The following is a 25,985-nucleotide window of genomic DNA, read 5'->3' as shown; positions in this document are numbered from 1 at the left end:
TACTAATTCTTTTTAAAAAAAATATATTTTTACTGATTTCAGAGAGGAAGGGAGAGGGAGAGGAAGATAGAAACATCAATGATGAGAGAGAATCACGGATCGGCTGCCTCCTGCAAGTCCCCTACTGGGGATCGAGCCCACAACCCGGGCATGTGCCCTTGACTGGAATTGAACCTGGGACCTTTCAGTTCGCAGGCTGACGCTCTATCCACTGAGCCAAACTGGCTAGGGCTAATACTAATTCTTACTGTTGACTTGAGTTTGTTTATGTGGTAATTTTTCCTAACTTTTGGTTGGCCATTCATTCATTCAGAGTGCTTGATATGTGACCTGCAATGACTAGGTGTTGAAGATTGACGTTAGGAGAACAAAACCCTTACCTTCAGTTTTTGCTTCTGACAGAAGTACAGCATTGGCTACAATGATCTGGTTTTCATACATAGAATTCACTGTCATTCATTTCTCGTTTGTACATTTAGTTTTTATTTTTCTTGAAATAAAGATATACAGTACTTGTGGTTTTAGATTTCTAAATGGCAGCTTTCTTTTGGCTACTTTTTCTGTTAACTTTTAATTTTCTGATTTTTGTTTTTTGCTTTTTTAAAAAAATATATTTTTATTGATTTCAGAGAGGAAGGGAGAGGGAGAAAGCGATAGAAACATCAATGTTGAGAGAGAATCATTGATCGGCTGCTTCCTGCACACCCCACACTGGGGATTGAGCCCGCAACCCAGGCATGTGCCCTTGACTGGAATCGAACCTGGGACCCTTCAGTCTGCAGGCCAACGCTCCATCCACCGAGCCAAACCAGCTAGGGCTTGCTTTTTTTTTTTTTTTTTCAGATAAAAGATGGGAGACCATGCTCTATTGACTTTGCTCCTATGAATAGGTAGCTATAGGCAACCTAGGACTAATATGAATTTCTAACCTTTTAAGTGAAGTAACTCATGATAATTATACTTTACTGTTTTTCAGAATGAATTATCATAAGTTATGAGGACTTTCTGATATTTGATATTCATTCAGAAGGCCCTCTTCTCACATGTTCCTTAGCAGTAAGACTGTTAACTAATGATAATAACTAATATTTATTCAACACAGGCTTTATTTAAAATATCGGACAGTCCTCACAAAAACTCTATTAGGTAGGTATAATTACCATTGCTTAAAAACAAGTAAACTGAGGAACAGAGAGATTGCATAATTTACCCAATGATATACCATCAGTAACTGGTAGAAATGAGATAATGCTAAGTAAGGTATATGCTACAGCAAAAGGCACATTCACAAAATATTTTAATTGGGTTATTTTCTCTTAGGAATTCTCAGAAGGTTGATACATTTTGAGTGGTAAGAGAGGACTTTACATTCATATTAATATTTTTTCACCATAAGTCCTCTGATATATAGTAAACAGTGATTTTGAGGCAAAAAGAATTCCCACGTTTATTGACTTTTCTTCTGGTATGAGTTGTCTGATGTTCCACAATGGAAGTGACAAATGAAGGTTTTCTGATATTATACTACATTAGGCATTATCTAATATTAAGTCAGGTGTGAACTCCATTAAAGGCTTTCCTGCATCCCTAATATTAAGAGCTTTCTAACCAGTATGGGTTCTATAGTGTTCAATGAGATGTGCACCAAGAATAAAGGCCTGTCCACATTCTCTACATTCGTAAGGCTTGATACCAGGATGAATTCTCTGATGTTCAGTAAGTTGTGAACTGCGAATAAAGGCCATTCCACATTCCCTACATTGATAGGGTTTCTCACAAGTATGGATTCGCTGATGATGTGTCAGTTGTGAAACACGAATAAAGGCTTTCCCACATTCCTTACATTTGTAGGGCTTGTCACCTGTATGGATTCTTTGATGTTGAATAAGGTATGAACTACGACTAAAGGCCTTCCCACAGTCCTTACACTCATAGGGTCTGTCACCAGTATGAACTCTCTGATGTCGAGTAAGCTGTGCATGCTGTCTAAAGGCCTTTCCACATTCTTTACATTCATAAGGTTTCTCCCCAGAATGAATTCTTTGATGTCGAGTAACTTCTGAGCTATGAATAAAGCCCTTTCCACATTCCTTACATTCATAGGGTTTCTCCCCCGTGTGAATTCTCTGATGTACAGTAAGTTGTGAATGCTGTCTAAAGGCCTTCCCACATTCTTTACACTGATAGGGTCTAGCACCTGTATGTATTCTCCGATGAACAGTAAGTTGTGAGCCACGAATAAAAGCCTTCCCACAGTCTTTACATACATAAGGTTTCTCACCTGTATGGGTTCTTTGATGCAGAATAAGTTGTGAATGCTGTCTAAAGGTCTTTCCACATTGTTTACATTCATAGGGCTTGACACCAGTATGAAGTCTCTGATGTAGAGTAAGTTCTGAAGTACGACCAAAGGCCTTCCCACATTCCTTACAGTCATAAGGTTTCTCACCTGTATGGATTCTTTGATGCTGAACAAGGTGTGAGGCTCGACTAAAGGCCTTTCCACATTCCTTACATTCAAAGGGCTTTTCACCAGAATGAGTTTTCTGATGTTGAATAAGGTGTGAGCCACGGCTAAATGCTTTCCCACATTCATTACATTCAATCAGTTTCTTTTCAGTCTCATTGCTCTGATGTAGAGTGAGGGATGCATGATGTTCAAAAGTGGGTATGTTTTCATATGTGATTTTTACTTGCTTGAAATAGCATTCCTGGTTTACTTGTTGTCTTTCAAATTGGCGTTTGTATTCCCAGTCTTCTCTAAAACTAGAGCTCTCAAAACCACAGCATTTAAGGCTTTCCATTAGCTCCCAATTGAATGTCTCTACTTCAAAAATATCTTCTTGTGGAAATTTCTCACACCTGGACTCCAAGTCTGAAAAACATATATATATATATATATATATATATATACATACACACACACACACATATAAATGAATACAAGTTGTTCTCCTGGTCTAAAAGAAATAAAAAAATTCTAGTAGACTAGAGACATAAAAGAAAATAACTATAAAAGGTGAATAGCTTATATTGAGGCAGGATAGAAAGAAATTAGGGAAACTCACTAAGTGGAATGAGGAAGTAGGAGTGGACATCACAGGACCATAGTGTCAGATCCTCTCATCAGAGCCCCAGCCTCCACGCATGATCATGGGAAATAGTTTATGGCAGGAAAGTCCTGCACTGGTGCAGAAGTCAGCAATAGCAAGAACTGGCTAAAACCAGATCAATCTGAGATGGAGGAAAAACTGACCAGAGAAAGACCCCAAAGCTCATTATACCATCACTAGTGGCCCAGTGCACGAAATTCGTGCGGGGGTGGGGGGTGGGGGGTTGTCCCTCAGCCCAGCCTGCACCCTCTCCATCAGGGATCCCTCTCACAATCTGGGACTGCTAGCTCATAACCACTCACCTGCCTGTTGGCCTGCTTGTCCCCAACTGCCCCCCCTGCCTGCCTGCTTGCCCCCAACTGCCCCCCTGCTGGCCTGCTCACTCCCAACTGTCCCCCCTGCTGGTCTGATTGCCCCCAACTGACCCCCACTGCCAGCCTGCTCACCCCCAATGGCCCCCTTGCTGGCCTGCTCACCCCCAACGGCCCCCCCTACTGGCCTGATCACTCACAACTGCTGTCTCATCCTGGCCTGATCACCCACAACTGCCCTCCCCTCTTGGCCCCTAACCGCCTCTACCTCAGCCCTGCCACCATGGCTTTGTCCAGAACGTCTGGAAGGTCTCTCAGTCTAATTAGCATATTACCCTTTTATCAGTACAGATAGAGGCCTGGTGCACAGGTGGGGGCCAGCTGATTTTCCCTGAAGGGTGTCCCGGCTCAGGGTGAGGGTTCCCTTGGGGGGCGGGGCGGCCTGGGCAAGCAGCCTGTGGTGGTTTGCAGGCCGGCCATGCCCCCATTGGGGTGGGGGTTCTCACTGGGGACAGTGCTGGCCTGGGTGAGGGGCTGGGGCTGTTTGCAGGCCATCCATGCCACCATGGGATGAGGGTCCCCACTGGGGGTGTGTGACCAGCCTGGGTGAGGGGCTGAGGGCCGTTTGCAGGCCCCTCCCTCAGCGGCCAGCCTGGGTGAATCAAGCCTCCCGTGCACTCAGGCTGGCTCCGTGGCCGCCACCCACAGGCTCCTCCTTCAGCGGCTGGCCAGGGTGGGTGGGAAGCTTGGGTCGCCCCTGGCAACAGAGAAAGACAAGCTTCTTCCGTCACTGGGGCGACCCAAGCCACCCGCTCGCCCCGGCCTGCTCCATGGCTGTCGCCCACAGGCCCCTCCTTCAGCGGCCAGCCCAGGCGGGCAGGAAGCTTGCCTTCCTCCATCGCCGGGGGCGACCCAAGCCTCCTGCCCACTCCAGCTGGCTCCGTGGCTGCTGCCAACTTTGTTCCACTAATTTGCATATTCCCTCCTGATTGGCTGTGGGGGTCGTGGAAGTATGGTCAATTTATATATTTGTCTATTATTAGTGTAGATTATAATGAAAACTGACACCATTATAATGAGAAAGACACCAAAGCTCATTATACCATTATTATAATGAAAACTGACACCACAAGTAGAAGGGAGGCTGAGGAGAGTGAACATCCTGACACTTGCCGAATGAACCATATTAGGGAAAAAGCCCCTCCCAACCGGAAGGTGGGGCCAGAATTTGGCATCACAAAGTTCAGAAATAAACTATCCTTGGAAACACATAAAATACTAAGAATTTACTGACGCAGTGCACAACTCACTTGTGAGTTCAACACAGTACATTCAGATGTGTACTTTTGCTTCTTTCATAGTGGTGCCCTGTGAGACTTGCAACCAGGGGAGCAGCAAGGGGCACCACCTTTGATCCTATCTCCAGTTATCCACATCCTAGCCTCTTTCTTTAAAAAAAAAAAAAATTATATATATATATAATTTTTTTTTTTACTTGATTTCAGAGAGGAATAAAGAGGGAGAGAGAAATAGAAACATCAGTGATGAGAGAGAATCATTGATCAGGTGCCTCCTGCCTGCCCCCTACTCGGGACCAAGCCCACAACCCAGGCATGTGCCCTTGACCGGAATCAAATCTGGGACCCTTTAGTCTACAGGCCAACGCTCTATCCACTGAACCAAACTGGCTAGGACTCTCTATTTCTACTTGAATAAAACTTGCTTTTGCTTTCAATGAGATTTCACTTGAACTCATTCTTCTTTTGTTTTGTTAATCTTCACCAGGATATATTTTCCATTGATTTTTTTTTTTAAGAAAGAATGTAGGGCAGACACCGCTGCCACCCACACCCCACGGCGTGTGTGGAAGGTGCCTCCCGGCTCCCACCAGATTTCGTCCGGGCGGGCGAGGGACCATCCAAACACGGGGGCCGCAGACCAGCTTCCCACTCTGCTCAACTGGTCAGAACCAGCGTTTCTCACCAGCCTGCAGGTGATGCTGAGGTGCTGGTCCTCGACCACACTTGGAAGGAGCCTGGTGTGCGGAAGCCTCTCCTTGCGCGAGCTGCGCCCCTTTCTGCATTTCACCTCCTGTCACTCAGTTCAGGATCGGATGGAAGCAGGGTGGGGAGAGGGGCGGGGGTGTGGAGAGGTGCGCTCCTGGAGGCTAAGGAATTGCAGTGCCGAGCGAAGTCAGCTCCACTGCACACCTGCAGGGGCTCGGATGCTTTTGAGTGAATAACACAGAATTTGAACCAAGATGATGGCATAAGGTACAGACCTGTGCGTGCTGCCTCCCACAACAACATTGAAAATACCAACTATAAGACAAAACAGCTATCATTCAGAACCATGGGAAAGCAGGCTCAGTGGAAGTTGTACAACTGGAAGGAAAGAAAGAAGCGCATTGAGACTGAGTAGGATATGCAGAGGCACCAAGAACAGAGGTATGGAGTTGCGTGCCAGGCGGGCTGCAACTGGATGCACGTTTTTTTTCAATTGAAAGGGGTTACAAACTCTCAAATCCACTGAGCTTGTTTGGGGTGGGATTCTGAGGTCCCAGACCCCTACGGGGAGAGGTGGGACGGCCTTGCAGTGGGTCGGAGAGCGAGGGTGGCTTTCTCGCGGAGCTGCTCGCCAGCACTCGGGGACATGGAGACACAGAGTCACGGAGAGGCGAGGAGTCGCGGAAACGCCATTGCTGTTTTCTCTGCCCTGGTGACTCCCTGAGACCCTGCCCTACTCAATTTACATCCCCGCCCAAGCTGTGCCAGAGGCACAAAAGGAATCACCAGCGCTTTTACAGCATAACCCAACAAACTACAGCTTTTAACTCCTCGCACCCATAAGGGACACACTCAAGAAACAGAATCAGGTTCGGAGGAAGACGGAACCGGATCCGGGTGGGCCAGCAACATGGAATTGCTGTACCAGCAAACACACAAACAGGTCCACCAGATCCAGTCTCACATGGAACGCCAGGAGATGGCAGACAAGCAGTCTGTGCACTTAGTAGAAAACGAAATCTAAGCAAGCATACCAGATATTCAGCCAGCAAGAACGCCTGGAGATTTTGTCCAGCAAGGAGCCGCCCAACAAAAGACAGAATACCAAACTTCATGTTGACCAGTTAAAGTATGATGTCCAGCACCTGCAGACTGCTCTCAGAAACTTCCAACATCGGTGACACGCAAGGGAGCAGCAGGAAAGATAGCGAGAGGAGCTTCTGTCTCGCACCTTCACCCCCAACGTGGGATGTGGCACCCCCTGCGAGGCTGTGCCGGCTCCTGTGAGGCTGCGCCAGCCCCTGCGAGGCTGAGATGGCCCCTGTGAGGCTGAGACAGCCCCTGGGAGACTGAGACGGCCCCTGTGAGGCTGAGACAGTCTCTCTGAGGCTGAGACGGTCCCTGTGAGGTTGAGATGGTCCCTGTGTGGCCAAACACAGGGACACATCGTGGATGGAAATAGCTACATTTTCCAGGTGTATGGCCTGGCAACAAAAAGCATACACCTATGGATGAGGACAGTGGGGGGGGGGGTAAGGGCAGAGGGTGGGGTGGGAACTGGGTGGAGGGGAGCAATGGGGGGAAAAAAGGGGAACAACTGTAATAATCTGAACAATAAAGATTTATTTTAAAAAAGAAGAATGGAGGAAGGGAGGAGAGGATAGAGAGGGAGAAAGAGAAAGGGAAAGATCAAAGTGAGAGAGACACATTGACTGGTTGCCTCCTGCACATGCCCCATCTGGGGCTGGGGATGGAACCTGCAACCCACAACAGCAGCTCTTCTACTGTAGTCACAGCTGGTCCTCACAGGCAATTAGCCTGAAGGTCAATTCCTCTCAGTGATACAGATAGCAATCAAGGCTCAAGTACAAGACTGGGCACACAGCCCACACAAGGGCATACATAGAGTGCCCCATTCAGGTAACTGGGGAGGCTGAGCCACTGGGCCCTACAGGACATCTATTACACAAGGGCACTCTACCAATTCCAGGAGACACAGCAGCTCTATCTAATACATGGAAACAAACACAGGGAAGCAGCCAAAATGTGGAGATAAAGAAACATGTCACAAATGAAAGGACACACAAAACAAAACAAAACAAAACAAAACAAAACAAACAAAACAAAACAAAAAACAAATGAAAGGACAGAAGAAATCTCCAGAAAAAGAATGAAATGAAATGGCAGCAAACAAACTACTTGATACAGAGTTCAAAACCATGGTTATAAGTCTGCTCAAGGATCTTAATGAGAGCTTCAAGGGACTTAGTGAGAATTTCAAAGATTTCAGTGAGACTTTCAAGGATCTTAGTGAGAATGTCAAGAAAAAGAACCAGTCAGAAATTAAGTATACACTAATTGAAATAAAGAATAATTTACAGAGATTCAACAGTAGAATAGAGGATTCTGAGAATAAATCAATGATTTGGAATAGTAGGAAGGAAAAAAAAACACCCAATCAGAAGAGCAAAAAGAAAAAAGAATCCAAAAATATGAAGACAGTGTAAGGAGCCTTTGGGATAACTTCAAGTGTACCAACATCCTCATTATTGGGGTGCCCTAAGGAGAAGAGAGAGAGCAAGATATTGAAAACCTCTTTTAAGAAATAATGACAGAAAACTTCCCATACCTGGTGAAAGAAATAGACTTACAAATCCAGGAAGCACAGAGAGTCCCAAACACGATGAACCCAAAGAGGCCCACACCAAGGCACATCATAATTAAAATGCCAAGGGTTAAAGACAAAGAGAGAATCTTAAAAGCAGCAAGAGAAAAGCTGTTAGTTACCTACAAGGGAATGCCCATCTGACTGTCAGATGATTTCTCAACAGAAACTATGCAGGCCAGAAGGGAATGGCAAGAAATATTCAAAGTGATAAATAGCAAGGACCTACAATAAAGATTACTCTACCCAGCAAAACTATCATTTAGCATTGAAGGTCAGATAAAGAGCTTCACAGAGCCCTGGCTGGTTTGGCTCGGTGGATAGAGTGTCGACTTGTGGACTGGGGGGGAGGGGGGGGCCCAGGTTCAATTCCAGTCAAGGGCTCGATCTCCAGTGGGGGGTGTGCGGGAGGCGGCCGATCGGTGGTTCTCTCTCATCATTGATATTTCTAGCTCTCTCCCTCTTCCTTCTTCTCTGAAGTCAATAAAAATATATTTTAAAAAAAGAGCTTCACAGACAAGAAAAAGCTAAAGGATTACATCACCACCAAAACACTATTACATTAAATGTTGAAAGGTATTCTTTCAGAAGAGAAAGAGGAAGAAGAAAGGATAAAAAATATGAAAGATAAAATGGCAATAAATCAACAACTGAATCTAAAAATCAAAATAAACAAACAAGGAATCTAATGAATAAAATAAACTGATGAATAAAATAGAACCAGAGGCATGGAAACATGGGACACACTGATGAATCTCAGAGGGAAGGGTGAGTGATGGGAAGCGATTAACCAAAGAACTTAAATGCATATATGCATTACCTATGGACACAGACAACAGGGTGGTGAAGACCTGGAGGAACAGGAACCGGGTGGAGGGGGGTCATGGGGAGGGGGAAGGAAAGACATTTGTAATACTCTCAACAATAAAGATTAAACAAACACAAAAAATAAAAAATGAAAATAAAAAATAAAAATCAATGGAAAAAATATTCTCCAGTTAGGATTAACAACAAAAAACAACTACAACCACCACTAAAACTAAAATTTTGTTTACAACTATGTAGCCTTTTGTCATTAAAATCTTTTTTGTAACTTTGGTTAAATAAATAATGTAAGTACTATTCCACAATGACTTATAATTTTATTTGACCAAATATTAAAAAAAAATTGATATAGCCCTAGCCAGTTTGACTCAGTGGATAGAATGTCAGCCTTTGGATTGAAGGGTCCCAGGTTTGATTCCGGTTAAGGGCATGTGCCTGGGTTGCATTCTCAGTCCCCAGTGAGGGGTGTGCAGGAGGCAGCTGATTGGTGATTCTCTCTTATCATTGATGTTTCTATCTCTCTCTCCCTCTCCCCTTCCTTTCTGTAATCAATAAAAATATATTTTAAATAATTGAGCCCTAGCTGGTTTGGCTTGGTGGATAGAGCATCGGCCTGCAGACTGAGGGGTCCCAAGTTCGATTCTGGTCAAGGGCATGTACCTTGGTTGCAGGCACATCTCCAGTAGGTGGTGTGCAGGAGGCAGCTGATCGATGTTTCTCTCTCATTGATGTTTCTAACTCTCTCTCTCCCTTCCTCTCTGTAAAAAATCAATAAAATAAATTTAAAAAATTGATATATCTGACAAGCTTCCCAAGATTAAAAAATTAAAGCCTTTTCTTTGATTTTTGAGATTTTTAAAAAAATTTGGAGTTTTTCAAAAGGATCCTTAAATCATTTCAAAGATTTGTTCTCTTTTTATAAAAGAAAAACAAATTAAACTAATCAGGCATATTTAGTATGTTAAATACATAGGACAACTGTCAAATAAATAATGCCAAAAAACAGTCTTCCTGTCTTTTTTTTTTAAAAAATATATTTTTATTGATTTCAGAGAGGAAGAGAGAGGGAGAAAGAGATAGAAACATCAATGATGAGAGAGAATCATTGATGGGCTTGCCTCCTGCACATCCTCTACTGGGGATCAAGCCCACAACCTGGGCATGTGCCCTCAACCTGAATCGAACTTGGGACCCTTCAGTCCGCAGGCTGACACTCTATCCACTGAGCCAGACCAGCTAGGGCAACTCTGTCTCTTAAAATTGTAACTCTTACCAAAAAAAGACTGATAAATTCCACTATGCAGTGGTGAAAAGAAAACAGAAAAAACTTGCATATGAACAAAAACCACCAAAAGCGAAGTAAAAAAGAGACAAATGCCTGAGAAAAGATTTGAAATTTATATTACGGATAACAAAATAATCTTTATAATTCGTAAGAAGTTTTTTAAAATAGAGAAATATCCTAAAAAGGTTAAACATACAGTTACTATCTGATCATAGGTATACATACAAAAGAAGTGAAACTAGGGATTCAGATACTATACACAAATATTTATAACTAGAGGCCCGGTGCACAAAATTTGTGCAGGGGGTGGGGGTTGTCCCTTAGCCCAGCCTGCACCCTCTCCAATCTGGGACATCCCTTTCACAATACAGGACTGCTGGCTCCCAACCGCTCGCCTGACTGCCAGCCTGATCACCCCCTAACCCAGGGGTCCTCAAACTATGGCCCGCGGGCCACATGCAAATACAAATATTGTATTTGTTCCCATTTTGTTGTTTTACTTCAAAATAAGATATGTCCAGTGTGCATAGGAATTTGTTCATAGTTTTTTTTTAAACTATAGTCCAGCCCTCCAACGGTCTGAGGGACAGTGAACTGGGCCTCTGTTTAAAAAGTTTGAGGACCCCTGCCCTAACCACTCCCCTGCTGGCCCGATCACCCCCAACTGCCCTTCCCTGCTGGCCTGGTCACCCCCAACTGCCCTCCCCTGCTGGCCTGGTCACCCCCAACTGCCCTCCCCTGTTGGCCTGGTTTCCCTAACTGCCCTCGCCTGCCTGCCTGATAGCCCACAACTGCCCTCCCCTGCAGGCCATCTTGTGGCCAAATGGGGGTGGCCATCTTGTGTGTTGGAGTGATGGTCAATTTGCATATCACCTCTTTAATATATAGGATAACATTATTCACAATAGCCAAAGGGTGGAAAGAACCCAAGTGTGCATCAATAAGTGAATGGATAAACAAAATGTGATATATCACATAATTCAGCCTTAAAAAGAAATGAAACTGTTATAACTACTATAACCTGAATGAACCTTGAACACATTATGCTAATTGCCCTGGCCAGGTGGCTCAGTTGGTTGGAGCATTGTCCTGTACACCAGGTTGCAGGTTCAATTAAATTCTGGGTCAGGGCACATACTTAGGTTGTGGGTTCAATCCCTGGTCCTGGCAGGCACAGGAGGTAACCGATGACTATGTCTCTCACATTGATGTTTCTCTCTCTCTCTCTCTTTCTCTCTCTCTCTATCTCTCTCTCTCCTCCCTTTCTCCTTCTCCCCCATTCTAAAATTAATTTTAAAGTCTATATTCTTAGGTGAGGAATAGAAACAAATAAACAACACATTATAATAAGTGAAATAAGCAAGATGCAAAAGGCTACATATTCTATGATTCCACTTATATAAGGTACCTTGGATAGACAAACAGAGACAGAAAGTAGAACAAGGATTACCAGGGGCTAGGAGGAGAGGAAAATGGAGAGTTATTGTTTAAAGGGTACAGTTTATGTTTGGAATGATGAATAAGTTCTGAAAATGGATAGTGGAGATGGCTGCACAACACTGTGAGTGTAATTAATGCCAGTGAATTGTATAGTTAAAACTGGCAAAACTGGTAAATTTTATGTAATGTTCATCACAATTTAAAAAATATATTTTTTATCCCAGAACTACAGCTTAGAAAATATACCAGCCAAATATTCTGTAAAAAATAATACTTATTATGGAATAAATAGCAATGGGATTACTAGCAATAAAATATAGAATTTCAGTGGAGTAATCTTATATACGCTGAATTTATGCATATTCAATGATATGGTTCAAAAACACAGAGTGGGAGGCAGAATAATGATCCCCTAAAGATCTCCATGTTTTAATCCCTAGAACCTGTGAATATTTTATGTTACATAGCAAAGGAGTTATCACAGTTTCATTTCTTTTTAATTTATGGAGATGAAATTATGGTTGCTACTCAGCTGATGGAGCCATACTAGTCAGGGCCAGATGACTGATTTATATTATTACTGTTAGTGAAGAATAACGCATACTATGTATTTATGAAATGTTATAAGAACAATAATAGTATGAAACGAAATTTAAGGGGAGATCTTGGATTGTCTGGGTGTGCCCAATAATTACATGGGTCTTTATAAGTGAAAGAAAGAGGCAGGAGAGTCAGAGTAAGAGACAGAGAGAGATCTGAAGATGCTACGTTGCCAGCTTTGAAGACAGAAGGGGGTTAAAGAATGCAGGCAACCTCTAGAACAGTGGTTTTCAACCTTCTGGACCTTTAAATACAGTTCCTCATGTTGTGACCCAACCATAAAATTATTTTCGTTGCTACTTCATAACTGTAATGTTGTTACTGTTATGAATCGTAATGTAAATATCTGATATGCAGGAAGGTCTTAGGTGATCCCTGTGAAAGGGTCGTTTGACGGCCAAAGGGGTCGCGACCCACAGGTTGAGAACTGCTGCTCTAGAAGTTGGAAAGGGCAAGAAAACGAATTCTCCCCTAAAGCCTCCAGAAAGAAATGCAGCCCTGCAGACACCTTGATTTTATGCATTTTGGACTTCTAATCTCCAGAACTATAAAATAATAAATTTGTGTTTCAAGCCCCCAGTTTGTAGTCATTTGTTACAGAAGCCACAGAAAACTCATAGGGAAAGAAAAAAAACTGAGTAATTCATTCATATATCACAGCTGTTCAATCTTATCCTTAGAGTCTAACCTCCCAAGGAAATGTAGGCTAGAGCCAAAGTAATAAGCTTCCTGGAAACAAATGAAATTGAACACACAACAACTCAAAATCTCTGGGACACAGTAAAAACAATCCCGAGAGGGAATTTCATAGCACTACAGGCCTATATCAAAAAGTAAGAAAAAGTAATAATAAATGAATTAACCCTACAACTTAAAGAATCAGAAAGAGAACAATAAGAAAAGCCCAGAGACTTTATAATTAAAAGGCCAAAAATTAAAGACAAAGACAGAATCTTAAAAGCAGCAAGAGACAAGCAATTTGTGACCTACAAAGGAGCTCCCATAAGGGTGTCAGCTGATTTCTCATCAGAAACTCTACAGGCCAGAAGGGAATGGCATGAAGCATTCAAGGTAATGGAAAGCAAGGATCTGAGACCAAGATTACTATATCCAGCAAGGCTATCATTCAAAATAGATGGTCAAATAAAGACCATTCCAGACCAAAAAAAAGGCTAAAGGAGTCTATCACTACCAAACTGGCACTATAAGAAATGCTAAAGGAACTGCTGTAATGAGAAGAAATAGTGAGAGAGAGAGAGAGAGAGAGAGAGCGAGAGAGATAGGCATACGTAATTAAAATAGCAAATAAATAAGTACCTATTAGTAATGTTAAATGTAAATGGATTAAATGCCCCAATCAAAAGACATAGGATAGTTGAATAGATACAAAAACATGACCCAACTATATGCTGCTTAGCAGAGACTCACCTCATAACAAAAGACTCACACAGGATGAGAGTGGAGGGATGGAAAAATATTTTCCAGGCAAATGGAAAAAAAAAAATTTGGGGAAGCAATACTCATATCTGACAAAATAGACTTCAAAATGAAGGCCATCACAAGAGACAACAAAGGTCACTACATAACACTAAAGGGATCAATCCAACAAGAGGACATAACCCTGGTAGACATATATGCACCCAACATAAGAGCACCTAAATATATAAAAACTTCTAGAGGACTTTAAGGGAGAGATCAACAACAATACAGTTATAGTAGGGCACTTTAACATCCTGCTGACTTCAATGAATAGATCTTCCAGACAAAAAGTAAGCAGGAATTAGTGACTATAATGACACACTGTATCAGATGGATTTGATTGATATTTATAGAACATTTCACCCCAAATTTGCAGAATATACATTCTTCTCAAGTGCACCTAGTTCATTCACAAAGACAGACCACATATTAGGACAAAATCAAGTCTCTACAAGTTCAAGAAGATTGAAATCATATAAAGCATCTTCTCAGATCACAATGGAATGAAATTAGAAATCAGCTACAGTAAAACACCCAAAACATTCAAACACATGGAGGCTAAATAGCATGTTATTAAACAACTAAAGGCCTGGTGCACGTGCACCGGTGGGGTCCCTCAGTCTGGCCTGCGCCCTCTTGCAATCTGGGACCCCTCGGGGGATGTCAGACTGCTGGTTTTGGCCCAATCCCTGCAGGCAGGTGATGCAGGGAGCAGGGCTGGAACTAGATTTCTTATTCGCCGTGCAAGTAGTAAAGGGTGTAGCACATCATGGTGGGTAAAGAATGTGACTGGGCCTACCACTGGCTGGGCTAGAGCTAGATATTTATTGACTGTGCAGGTTGTGAGGGTGTGGCCTCATTTTCATTGGTACCTGACGCTGTGTTGCTGTTGGCAGCCCTTGGTGCAGCCAGTGGGGATCAGACCGAAACAGGCAGTCCAACAGACCCTGAGGGATGTAGTAGTGCGAGAAGTGGCAGGGGGCTGGGGAGGAGCTTGAGCCTAGGCCAGGTGCCACACTGGTCCCGCTCATTCCAGCCCTGCAGTGCCTGCTGCCACCGCCACTTGGTAGCGCTGCCCCAGAGGTGTGAGAGGCTCACGCCACCGCAGCTGTGTTTGCCAGCTGTGAATCCAGGGCACCCGCTGTGGGAGCGCACTTACCAGAGGGCAGCTCCTGCATTGAGCGTCTGCCCCCTGGTGGTCAGTTCATGTCATAGTGACGGGTCAACCGTCATTCAGTCGCTTAGGCTTTTATATACAGTGGGGCCTTGACTTACGAGTGTCCTGACTAACGAGTTTTTTGAGATACCAGCTGTCTCTTGGCTGATTTTTTGCATTGAGTTGACAAAGTAATTTGAGTTAATGAGCTCCTTAATGAGTTCCTTAGCGAGCTCAGTCTCGGAACGAATTAAACTCGTAAGTCAAGGCCCCACTGTATATAGATGAATGGGTTAACAATGAGATCAACAAAGAAATAAATAACTTCTAGGAAACAAATGAAAGTGAACACACAGCAAATCAAAAATCTCTGGGACCCAGTGAAAGCAGTCCTGAGAGGGAATTTCATAGTACTACAGGTCTACCTCAAAAATAAGAAAAAGTAATAATAAACCATTTAACCCTACAACTTAAAGAATTAGAAAGAGAACAACAAGAAAAGCCCAGAATAAGTAGAAGGAAGGAAATATTAAAATTAGAGCAGAAATAATTGATATAGAAACTAAAAAAAAACAAAAACAAAAAAATCAATGAATCCAAGAGCTGGTTCTTTAAAAAGATAAACAAGTAAAAAAAAAAAGGTAAACAAGATTGATGAACCACTAGCCAGACTCATCAAGAAACAAAGAGAGAGGAACCAAATAAATAAATCAGAAATGAAAACAACTGACATCACAGAAATACAAAGGATTGTAAGCATATACTATGAACAACTACATGCCAACAAGCTGGACAATGTGGATGAAATGGACAAATTCTTAGAAAAGTACAATCTCCCAAAACTGAATCAGGAAGAATCAGAAAACCTGACTAGGCCAATAACAACTGATGAAATAGAGGCAGTAATAAAAAAAACTCTCAGCAAACAAAAGCTCTGGTCCAGACGGCTTCACAGGGGAGTTTTACCAAACATTCAAAGAAGGACTAACACCTATACTATGTAAACTATTCCAAAGAATTCAATAAGAAGGAACACTTCCAAGCTCTTTTTATGAAGCCAGCATTATCCTAATTCCAAAACCAGATAAAGACACTACAAAGAAAGCAAATTACAGGCCAATATCCCTGATGAACACAGATGCTAAAGTCCTCAACAAAATATTAGTGAATCAGATCCAGCAATATATTACAAAGATCAGACACAAGGATCAAGTGAGATTTATTTCAGGGATGCAAGTCTGGTACAATATTTGCAAATCAATAAATGTTATGCATAACATAAACAAATAGAAAGATGAAAACCACATGATTATATCAACAGATGTCAAAAAAGCATTTGACAAAATCCAGCACCCTTTCTTGATAAAAGCTCTCACTGAAGTGGGAACAGAAGGATCATACCTCAACATAAAAGCCACATATGACAAACCTACAGTCAACATCATACTCAATGGGCAAAAACTAAAACCATTTTACCCAAGAACAGGAACAAGGCAGGTCTGCTTTCATCACTCTTATTCAACACCAGAGGTCCAATGCACGGATTTTGTACAAGAATAGGCCTTTCTGCCCCCAGCTGCCAGCACCAGCTTCCCTCTGGTCCCTGGGACCTGGGCTTCCCTCTGGCACTCTGGACCCAGGCTTCCCTCCGGCCACTGGAAGGCACCCGGGACCCGGGCTTCCCTCGCAGCCCCGGCTTCGTCCGGAAGGACGTCTGATCTAATTAGCATATTATGCTTTTATTATTATAGACTAGAGGCTATAATAATAATATAGACTAGGGGGGGAATGTCCCTCAGCCCGGCCTGCACCCTCTCTAATCCGGGACCACTCAGGGGATGTCCAATTGCTGGTGTGCTGGCAGTTGGACATCCCTCTCGCAATCCGGGACCCCTGGCTCCTAACTGATCACCTGCCGGCCTGATCCCCCTAACTGCTCTCGCCTGCTGGCCTGATCCCTCTAACTGCTCTCCCCTGCTGGCCTGATCACCCCTAACTGCCTCTGCCTCAGCCCCGCCACTGTGGCTTTGTCCAGAAGGTCATTGGAAGATTTTCAGTCTAATTAGCATATTACCCTTTTATTAGTATAGATAATACTGAAAATCCTAGCTACAGTGGTCAGACAAGAAATAAAAGGCATCCAAATTAGAAAGGAGGAAGTAAAACTCTCCTTTTTCACAGATGATATGGTATTGCACACAAAAAACCCTAAAGACTCCACTGAAAAACTACTAGATTTAATAAATGAATTCGGCAATGTAGCAGGATACAAAATCAGCACACAGAAATCAATGGCTTTTTTATACACCAATAATGAACTCTAAGAAAGAGAAAGTAAACAAACAATCCCATTTAACATTGCAACAAAAAAAATTAAGATACTTAGGAATGAACTTAACCAAAGAGGTAAAATACTTGTAATCAGAAAACTACAGGATGTTGAAAAAGAGATAGAGGAAGATATAAACAAGTGGAAAAATACACTGTGTTCATGGATCGGTAGAATCAGTATCATTAAAATGTCCATATTAACCAAAGCAATCTACAGATGTCATCACAAGATGGCCACCCTCACGTTGTCACAAGATGGCTGCCACAAGATGGCCGGCAGGGGAGGGCAGTTGTGGGTAATCAGGCCGGCAGGGGAGGGCAGTTAGGGGCAACCAGGTCTGCAGGGGAGGGCAGTTGGGGGCGATCAGGCTGTCAGGGAAGCAGTTAGGCATCAATCAGGCCGGTAGGGAAGCGGTTAGGGGGTGATCAGGCTGGCAGGCAGAAGCGGTTAGGGGTAATCAGGAAGGCAGGCAGGTGAGCGGTTAGAAGCCAGCAGTCCCAGATTGTGAGAGGGATGTCCCCAAAAGGGTCCCAGATTGGAGAGGGTGCAGGCCGGGCTGAGGGCTCTACCCTCAGCCTGGCCTCTAGTTAATATTTACTAACATTTATTAAGTCGTCATGATTGCCTGGCGTGGTTCTGGGAATTTTTACATTATTATTAATGTACACAAAAGCCACAATAACTACATGAGACACTATTTTTATCCCAGTTTGCAGAAGAGAAAACTGAAGCACAGAGAATGTAAATAACTTACCTAAATTCTCAAATTTAGTAAATGGCAGAGTCAGGATTTAAACTAGGGCAGTCTAACTCTAGAATCTGTCCTTAGCCACTACACATCCTTACCTCTCAAAAGTTAATAGTAGAATTGCTGAATGAGGTAAAGTGAGAAGCTGTTTTAAGAAAATAAGTATAGCCCTGTCTGGTGTGGCTCGGTTGGGTAGCCTGTGCATTGAAAGGTTTCTGGTTCTATTCCCAGTCAGGGAACATGCCCGGGTTACGGGCTTGTTCCACTATAGGGGTGTGCAGGAGGCAGCCAACTGATGCTTCTCATTGACATTTCACTCTTCTCCCTTCCTCTCTCTTTAAAATCAATTAAAAATATTTTAAAAAAGAAAATAAGTATTTGTTAAGGGATAAAGAGACTTGCAAGAGAAAGGATCCAAAGTACAGGTTAAAAGGCGGCCACTGTGAAAATGAGGACACATCTCATTTTGAAATGGGATGAAAATATGAGAAAAGGAACAGAGAGGAATTAATGGGGGTAAGGACAAGGTTCCCTTGGGAGCTGATGCTGACAAGGTCTTTGTTCTTCATGACTCTGGTTTTATTTTCCTCAGTTTTTGGTAGGGCTTTGAAGGGAATTTCCTGACAAGATCTCAAGTTACTATTTGATAACTCATCCACTGGGCTATTATTTCCAACTAGAGGCCTGGTGCACGAATTTGTACACAAGTGGGGTTCCTCGGCCTGACCGCCAATAGGGGCTGTCTTGCTCAGTCCCAATCGGGGCCAGCTGGCCAGGGGGAGGGACCGTGGGAGATTGGCCAGCCATGGGAGTTTGGCTGTGGGAGTGCACTGACCACCAGCGGGCAGTTCCTGCATTGAGCATCTGCCCCCTGGTGGTCAGTTCACGTCATAGCTACCAGCCAGTCATCACAGTCACTTAGGCTTTTATATATAGACTAGAGGCCCAGTGCACAAAAATTTGTGCACTCAGGGGGCGGGGAAGGTGGGGGTCCCTCAGCCCAGCCTGTGCCCTCTCACAGTCTGGGACCCTTCAGGGGATGACCACCTGCTGGCTTACGCCTGCTACCCAGGGGATTGGGCCTAAGATGGCAATCAAACATCCCTCTGGCAGCCCAGCAGCCCTCGGGGGATGTCCACTTGCCAGCGGGGAGCAGGCCTAGCTGCAGTTGGACATCCTTAGTGCTCCTGAGGAGACAGGAGAGGCTCCCACCACCACCGCTGTACTGGCAACCATCAACCTGGCTTGTGGTTGAGCAGAGTTCCTCCCAGGTGAGAGAGCCCTGACCACCAGAGGGCAGCTCCTGCATTGAGCGTCTGCCCCCTGGTGGACAGTGTGTGTCATAGTGACCAGCCATTCCCAGTACTTCTGCTGTTAGGGTCAGTTTGCATATTACCCTGTTACTATATAGGATAGAGGCCTGGTGCACAGGTGGGGGCCAGCTGGTTTGCCCTATAGGGTGTCCCGGATCAGGGTGGGGATCCCGCTTGGGTGCCTGGCCAGCCTGGATGAGGGGATGATGGCTGTTTGCAGCTGGTCACACCCCCTTCAGGGTGGGGGTCCCCACTGGGGTGCCTGGCCAGTCTGGGTGAGGGGATGAGGGCCGTTTTCAGGCTCGTGGGTGACTGAAGCTCCCAACCTCTCCTTTTTTTCTTTTTTTTTTATTCTGGGATTTATTTACCTTCTATGGCTGTCACTGGAGCTGAGAGCCGTCTTTAGCTCTGAGGCTCGGCTCCAGCTCTGAGGGCTCGGCTGCTGAAAGCAGTTATTTGGGTTTGTTTGGCTTCTATAATTGAAACACTGTTCCAACTCCAGCTCTGAGGCCCGGCTGGCTGAAAGCAGGTTTCTGGGGATTGTTTAGCTTCTATAATTGCAACATAGTTGCTTAGAGTGCAGCTCAGAGCTGGGCAGTGGCAGGCGGGGAACCTTGGCTTCCTCCATCATTGGAGCAAGCAAGCCTCCTATTCGCTTCAGCTGCCTGGCTGCCAGCCACCATCTTGGTTGACAGTTAATTTGCATATCACCCTGATTAGCCAATGGGAAGCGTGTTGGAGGTACGGTTAATTACCATGTTTGTCTATTATTAGATAGGACTAGAGGCCTGGTGCACAAATTCATGCACAGGTGAAGTCCAGCCGGCCCGTTTCGATGGGGGCCCATCAGGCCAGGCCAGTGGGGCAGGAGAGGCTGCGGGAAGTTGGTTGGCCCCACGCCCGATCGGGGGTGGGGCTGGATGGGGAGGGGCTGCAGGTGGTTGGCCGGCCAGCCACACCCTTGATTGGGTTGTTGGGGGCCTATTGGGGGCTGGATCAGGTTGGTTGGCTGCTGCAGTGCATGTCATAGCCATCAGTTGTTCTGGTGGTTCCACCATTCCGTTCGCTGGGCTTTTATATATATAGATGACCTCCCCCACTGGATTAACCTTTGCTCACCTGTGCACCTTGGTCCTGTTATATCATTTGCAATCATCCAGGGTTCTTTCCCTCGCTCCAATAAGGAGATGATATCAGGCTTAGAAATGGAAAGTCCTGTTTATAGGAAAAGAAATGGGGAATGATCATGCTGTTCCAAAATTCAAACCTAGTCTCTTCATCACCAAGAAAGAGAGGCAATTACATAAAGGAAGGTGTGAAGGTTGTCCAAAGGATGGGAAGATGGAGGTGCCAATGAAACTATCCAATTCCATTTCCACAAAGCACAGAACAATTCCTTTGGAACAGAGAGCAGAAATTCTGCTGGAAACTTGTAAGTGTCCCTAGATATTCACCCCGAAGAAACTAGAAATTCCAGAAGGCTAGTTGAAGTATTTGGAATTGATAATTATGGTGCTTATTCTCTGTCCCCCCTCCAATCTATTCTTTGCTGTTTCTGACCCTGCTCTGTGTCCTGGACAGCTTACGTGTAAAGGACTGTATTATAGTGGTCCTATCATTTTTCACTGGTTTTGGCAGATGGAAAGCATCAGTAGGAGATCAGCAGGCAGGAGGAGACAGACTTCAGGGTATTTCTTATCCCTCTCCCAACTCTTTGACCCAAGAGTTGTGGAAGTAGCTTTAGTTGCCGCTAGCCAGGCCCTTCTCCATGATTTTACCTCTCACAATCTTCCAGTGGCAGTGTTTCCTCCCTTTACCCCTTCTGGCCAGGGGTAGTAACAGCCTCCTACTGTTGCAGTTCCTGGGAGCCTTGTTTCTGTTTGCCTGTGTAGTTATTACACAACTAGAGGCACAGTGCACAAAATTCGTGCACTCAGGGGGGGTGGTCCCTCAGCCCGGCCTGTGCCCTCTTGCAGTCCAGGAGCCCTTGGGGGATGTCCTACTGATGGCTTAAGCCTAAGCCGTCAGTAGGACATCCTTAGCACTGCTGCAGAGGTGGGAGAGGCTCCTGCCACCGCAGCTGTGCTTGCCAGCCTTGAGCCCGGCTTCTGGCTGAGCAGTGCTCCCCCTGTGGGATTGGGCCGAAACCGGCTCTCCGACACCCCCCGAGGGGTCCTGGATTGCAAGAGGGTGAAGGCCAGGTTGAGGGACCCCACCAATGCACGATCTGGGCCAGGGAGAGACGCAGGAGGTTGGCCAGCTGGGGAGGGACCATGGGAGGGTTTCAGGGCATGTCTGGCCCATCTCACTCAGTCCCGATTGGCCCGAGTCCAGCAGCAAGCTAACCTACTGGTCAGAGCATTTGCCCCCTGGTGATCAGTGTACGCCATAGCGACTGGTCGACCAGTCGACTGTCTGTACTCTGGTGGTCAATGCACGTCAAAGTGAGCAGTTGAGTGGCCTTAGCATATCATTACCACATTACACTTTGATTGGTTGAACAGCCTATCGGTCGACCAGACACTTAGCATATTAGGCTTTTATTATATAGGACTAGAGGCCCGGTGCACAAAATTCGTGCACAGGGTGGGGGGGGTTCCCTCAGCCAAGCCTGCACTCTCTCCAATCTGGGACCCCTCGGCGGACATCCGTCTCACATTCCGGGACCACTGGCTCCTAACTGCTTACCTGCCTGCCAGCCTGACTGCCCCTACTGCCCACCCTGCTGGCCTAGTCACCCCCAACTGCCCCCCTTGCTGGCCTTGTCACCCATAACTGCCCCTCCCCCACTGGCCTGGTTGCCCCCAACTGCCCCCCCTGCCAGCCTGGTTGCCCCACGCAGCCTGCTGCTCGGTTGTTTGGTCGCCCCTCACTAGCCCCCCTGCTGGCCTGGTTGCCCCACGCAGCCCGTTTGGTCGTCCGTTCGGTTGCGATGGTCGCTTAGGCTTTTATATATATATAGATATCCTTACCTAGTGAGACCAAGTTACCAAAGTTCTCCAAAGTCACATCCCTGTACAAGTCCCTCTGGGCAGGTTCCAGATACTTCCATTCTTCCTGAGAGAACTCTATTTCCACATCCCTGAATGTCACCAATCCCTGAAACATGCATTACTAGTAAATGAAAGGACTTCTTAATTTTTTCATTTATTACAAACATTTTCAAAATTACTCAAAAGTATAGAGAATAGTATAATGACCCCATAAATCCATCCCTCTGTTTGAACAATTAACAAGAGTTTGCAAATCTTGTTTCATCTTTTCCCTTTCATTTTCTACCCCTGGTGTATTTTGAGGCAAATTCCACTTACCCAACATCATAGTATTTCACCCACAAAAACTTTAGTATCTAACAGACTAGGTTTTTTTAAAAGCATAACCAGAATAACATTATCACACTTAGTAACATCCACACTAATAAAAGACAAAGATGCTAATTGACTGTACCTCCGCTACACACACCAGCCAATCAGAAGAGTATGCAAATTAACCCAACAAAGATGGCCGTTAATTTGCATACTGAAGGCAGGGCGGGACAGCGCCATCTGCCGCCTGCCACACTGCCATCCGTGCCTCTTGTGTGCGACCCAGGGTGGCTGGGCGGGATAGCAGTGGAGATGGGAGGGAGCGAGGTGGCGGAGAAGGGAGCTCCCTTCTCCAATGCTTTGCTCTGGCCTCAGGAAGCCCTATTCTTGCAGGAATAGGCCTGAGGAAGCCCTATTTTTGCAGGAATCTTCCTGCAGTGGGCCTCTAGTTAATAATAATTTTCTTTGATCTTCAGGCCCATGCTCTATCCACTGACCGAAACCAGTTAGGGCAACAATAATTTTCTAATAACCAGATCAAGTTTCAAATTGCCCCAACTTTCTCAAAAGTAATTTGCTGTTGGTTTACTCAAATCAGGATTCAAAAATTGCGTTTTGTTATAGGTTTCCTAAAGTTTCTCAAATCTCTAACAGGCCCCAAAGGCCTTTATAATCTTTATTTATTTATTTATTTATTTATTTATTTATTTATTATTTATTTATTTATTTACTTATTGTTAATCCTCACCTGAGGCTATTTTTCCATTGATTTTTAGAAGAGTGGAAGGCAGGGGGAGAGACAGAGAGAAACACATCGATTGGTTGCCTCCCACGAGCCCCAAAGAGGGCCGGGGATCCTGGGATTGAGCCTACAACCGAAGTACATGCCCTTGACCGGAATCAAACCTGGGACTCTTCAGCCTGCAGGCTGACGCTCTATACACTGAGCCAAACGAGCCAGGTCACTATCTATTTATTAAAGAAACATCTGAATCCGTAGAATTTTCCATACTTTGGATTTAACCAACTGCACCTTCATCATGTAGTTTAACATGTTCTACTTCCATATTTTCTGTGAAATGTTGTTAGATCTGGAGGCCTAATTGACATATTTTTTGAGGGGGCATGAATATGTTAGAGGTGGTACTGTGTACTTTCTGTATGTCTCAATAGGAGGCACATTATGACTAGTTGTCCCAATTTTAGTAAGGTTAAAATTGATGAGTAGGTTCAGGTTTTAACAATCTGATCCATCCAGGAAAATGTCTTTAAGATAAAAAGAGCGTTGCAGGAAGGAGGTGATCAAGCAAGCAAGCTAAGGCTGAATGCCTATGCCATTAAGGAAGTACAAGAAGCAAATTTATATGACTAAAGGCTTACACGCTTTTGAATATTCTGGTGGCTACAGATAAGAAAGATCTCCTTCATATAGCCAGACTCTCTTCTATTGTCCACAAGGTCAATGAATGAGCAAAATCTAGCTAAATGGGGTCTTATAAATAAACAAAATAACATATACAAAACACACAGCAAACATGGGCCTAGCAAATAATAATGTCTTTAAAAATGCATTCCTTTTTACCATTTTTCTTCCTTGAGATAAAAAATGTCTTATAAATCTCTATCTTAAAATATAGCATTTATAGAAGTTTTAAATCTATCCTGAAGACTCAGGATCATAGTCTTTGGATCTCAACACAGATTTTACCTTCCTCTTCAGAATGCACTTGGGACCATGCAGAGGGTGGTCTAGTTGTCATAATGGGGGAGATTGGGCTGGGAGGGGAGCAGAATGCTACTGACATTAGTGCTGGCTGGCATCAGGAATGATAAGTGTCCTGAGTTATCTGGGCTTTGTACCTAGGACAGTCCCATACAACAAAAAATATACTGCTGAAAATGACAGCAGTATTCCCACTGCTTCTTTTTGCCAGACATCATTAACAATTTTTGGTTATGGCAAATTTTATAATTAACACAGGGATTTTATTTGCTATATAATATTGTACTTTATATCTTACTAGAGGCCCAGTGCATGAAACTCGTGCACGGGGGGGGTGGGGAAGAGAGGGACCCCTCAGTCCGGCCTGCACCTTCTCTAATCCGGGACCCCTTGGGGAATGTCCGACTGCCGGTTTGTGCGTGCACTTTTAACAGATGACAGCTCCATTGTTATTTCTTTCTTTTCATGCTTAAACCCATTGGAATTAGTAGGTGTTCAAAGTGTGTATACATTTTGGGGGGGACACCCTGTATATCTCTAGTCAGCGGTGAAAGGAACCAATGGCGGATTTGGAACCCCCAGACAGGGAACCTCGCTCACTCCCGCATGTCTCCCCACTCCACTTTCCACCTTCGCGGGCAGCGGGAGAATCAATGTTTTCTCTCATTAATTCGGAAAAGCACGTCCTGTCACCCGCTGCCCAGCAGGAGTGCGCTAGGCCCCACACGAGCAAGGCTCAGTAAGGGTAGCCTTCACTCATGGGTGCTGGCACCCAAAGTGCACATTCCTCCTCTGCAGTCGCCCTGACTATCCCACCATTTCACTGAGAGAATGGAACTTCTTGCCTCCTCTGGGCTCCTGATCTTGAATGCTGACCGAAGGCACCTCAGCGAGAGCCACCCGCGCTCACCAGGTGTGCCTGTCTGCACTTGCTCCTGCCTCAGCACCTGCTTTAGCTCCATGGAGGCGATCTCGTCACTGCATTGGCCTCCTGCAGGAACAGGGCGTCACCACTCCGCCCTCTCACTGTCATCTCACAGGTGCCCACCCCAGCACCCAGAACACCCAGACACTCTCCAAAGGACGTGAGCATGCTGGAGGGGACGTGCGCACGTCCTCTGGGGGACACAGGCATGCTGGGGTTGATGGAAGTGTGGCGGAGTGGGACTTGTATGCGCAATGGTCCGGGACTGTTGTAGGCTTGCGTAGGTGACAGCGCGCTGGGGGACATTCGCATGCCAGTGGGGGAGGAGAGGATGCGTGCACCAGAGGCCTGCAGCTGCAATGATCCGCAAACCCCCCCCCCCCGGGGTGCAGCCAGGAGGACATCCATCTGGCCCGCCATGGTGGCTGTCCGTGCAATCTTGCACCTTCTAGACCAGGAGGCAGGACTTGCACAGCCACTCATAAGCGGTGCTGATGGCTTGCAGGAGCTACTTCAGGTCGGCCTGTAGGCTCCACTTGGTGTGCTCACGGCTGCTGCAGCCGCCATGTGGGGAGTACAGGCCGCCCTCCGCTGGCCTGCTTCCCCGGCCCAGAGGCTCCTCGCATGCTGCCCACAGGCCTGGCAGCTCCACGCCTCAGCGGCTGGCTGGGGCATGCAGGAGGCTTGGCTTCCTTTGTTGCCGGGACAACGAAGAAAGCCAAGCCTCCCCGCAAAAGAAGCCAAGCCTCCCGCCTGCTC

The 25,985-nt window shown here is 45.2% G+C and overlaps 1 protein-coding gene across 12 annotated transcripts in view; it reads right to left on the bottom strand.

Annotated features, from left to right (window-relative positions):
* Window positions 1-1,088: 1,088 nt before the first annotated feature.
* ZNF565 (zinc finger protein 565) overlaps window positions 1,089-25,985 on the bottom strand; it is a 73,185-nt gene continuing 48,288 nt past the window's right edge. For 8 of the 12 annotated variants that reach the window (XM_059666931.1, XM_059666922.1, XM_059666924.1 and 5 more), the window contains 3 exons: window positions 22,246-22,372; window positions 20,393-20,488; window positions 1,089-2,875 (listed from right to left, as the gene is read on the bottom strand). In XM_059666931.1, coding sequence (XP_059522914.1) covers window positions 1,605-2,875; window positions 20,393-20,429 — 1,308 coding nt within the window. In that variant the 5' untranslated portion in view covers window positions 20,430-20,488; window positions 22,246-22,372 and the 3' untranslated portion in view covers window positions 1,089-1,604. The remainder of the gene's footprint in view (window positions 2,876-20,392; window positions 20,489-22,245; window positions 22,373-25,985) is intronic. The other 4 variants (XM_059666933.1, XM_059666935.1, XM_059666930.1 and 1 more) reach the window with 3 other exon arrangements.

The sequence above is a fragment of the Myotis daubentonii genome, chromosome 15 (genome assembly GCF_963259705.1).
Source record: "Myotis daubentonii chromosome 15, mMyoDau2.1, whole genome shotgun sequence".
Taxonomy (NCBI): Eukaryota; Metazoa; Chordata; class Mammalia; order Chiroptera; family Vespertilionidae; genus Myotis; species Myotis daubentonii.
This window is presented reverse-complemented; position numbering and strand designations above follow the sequence as displayed.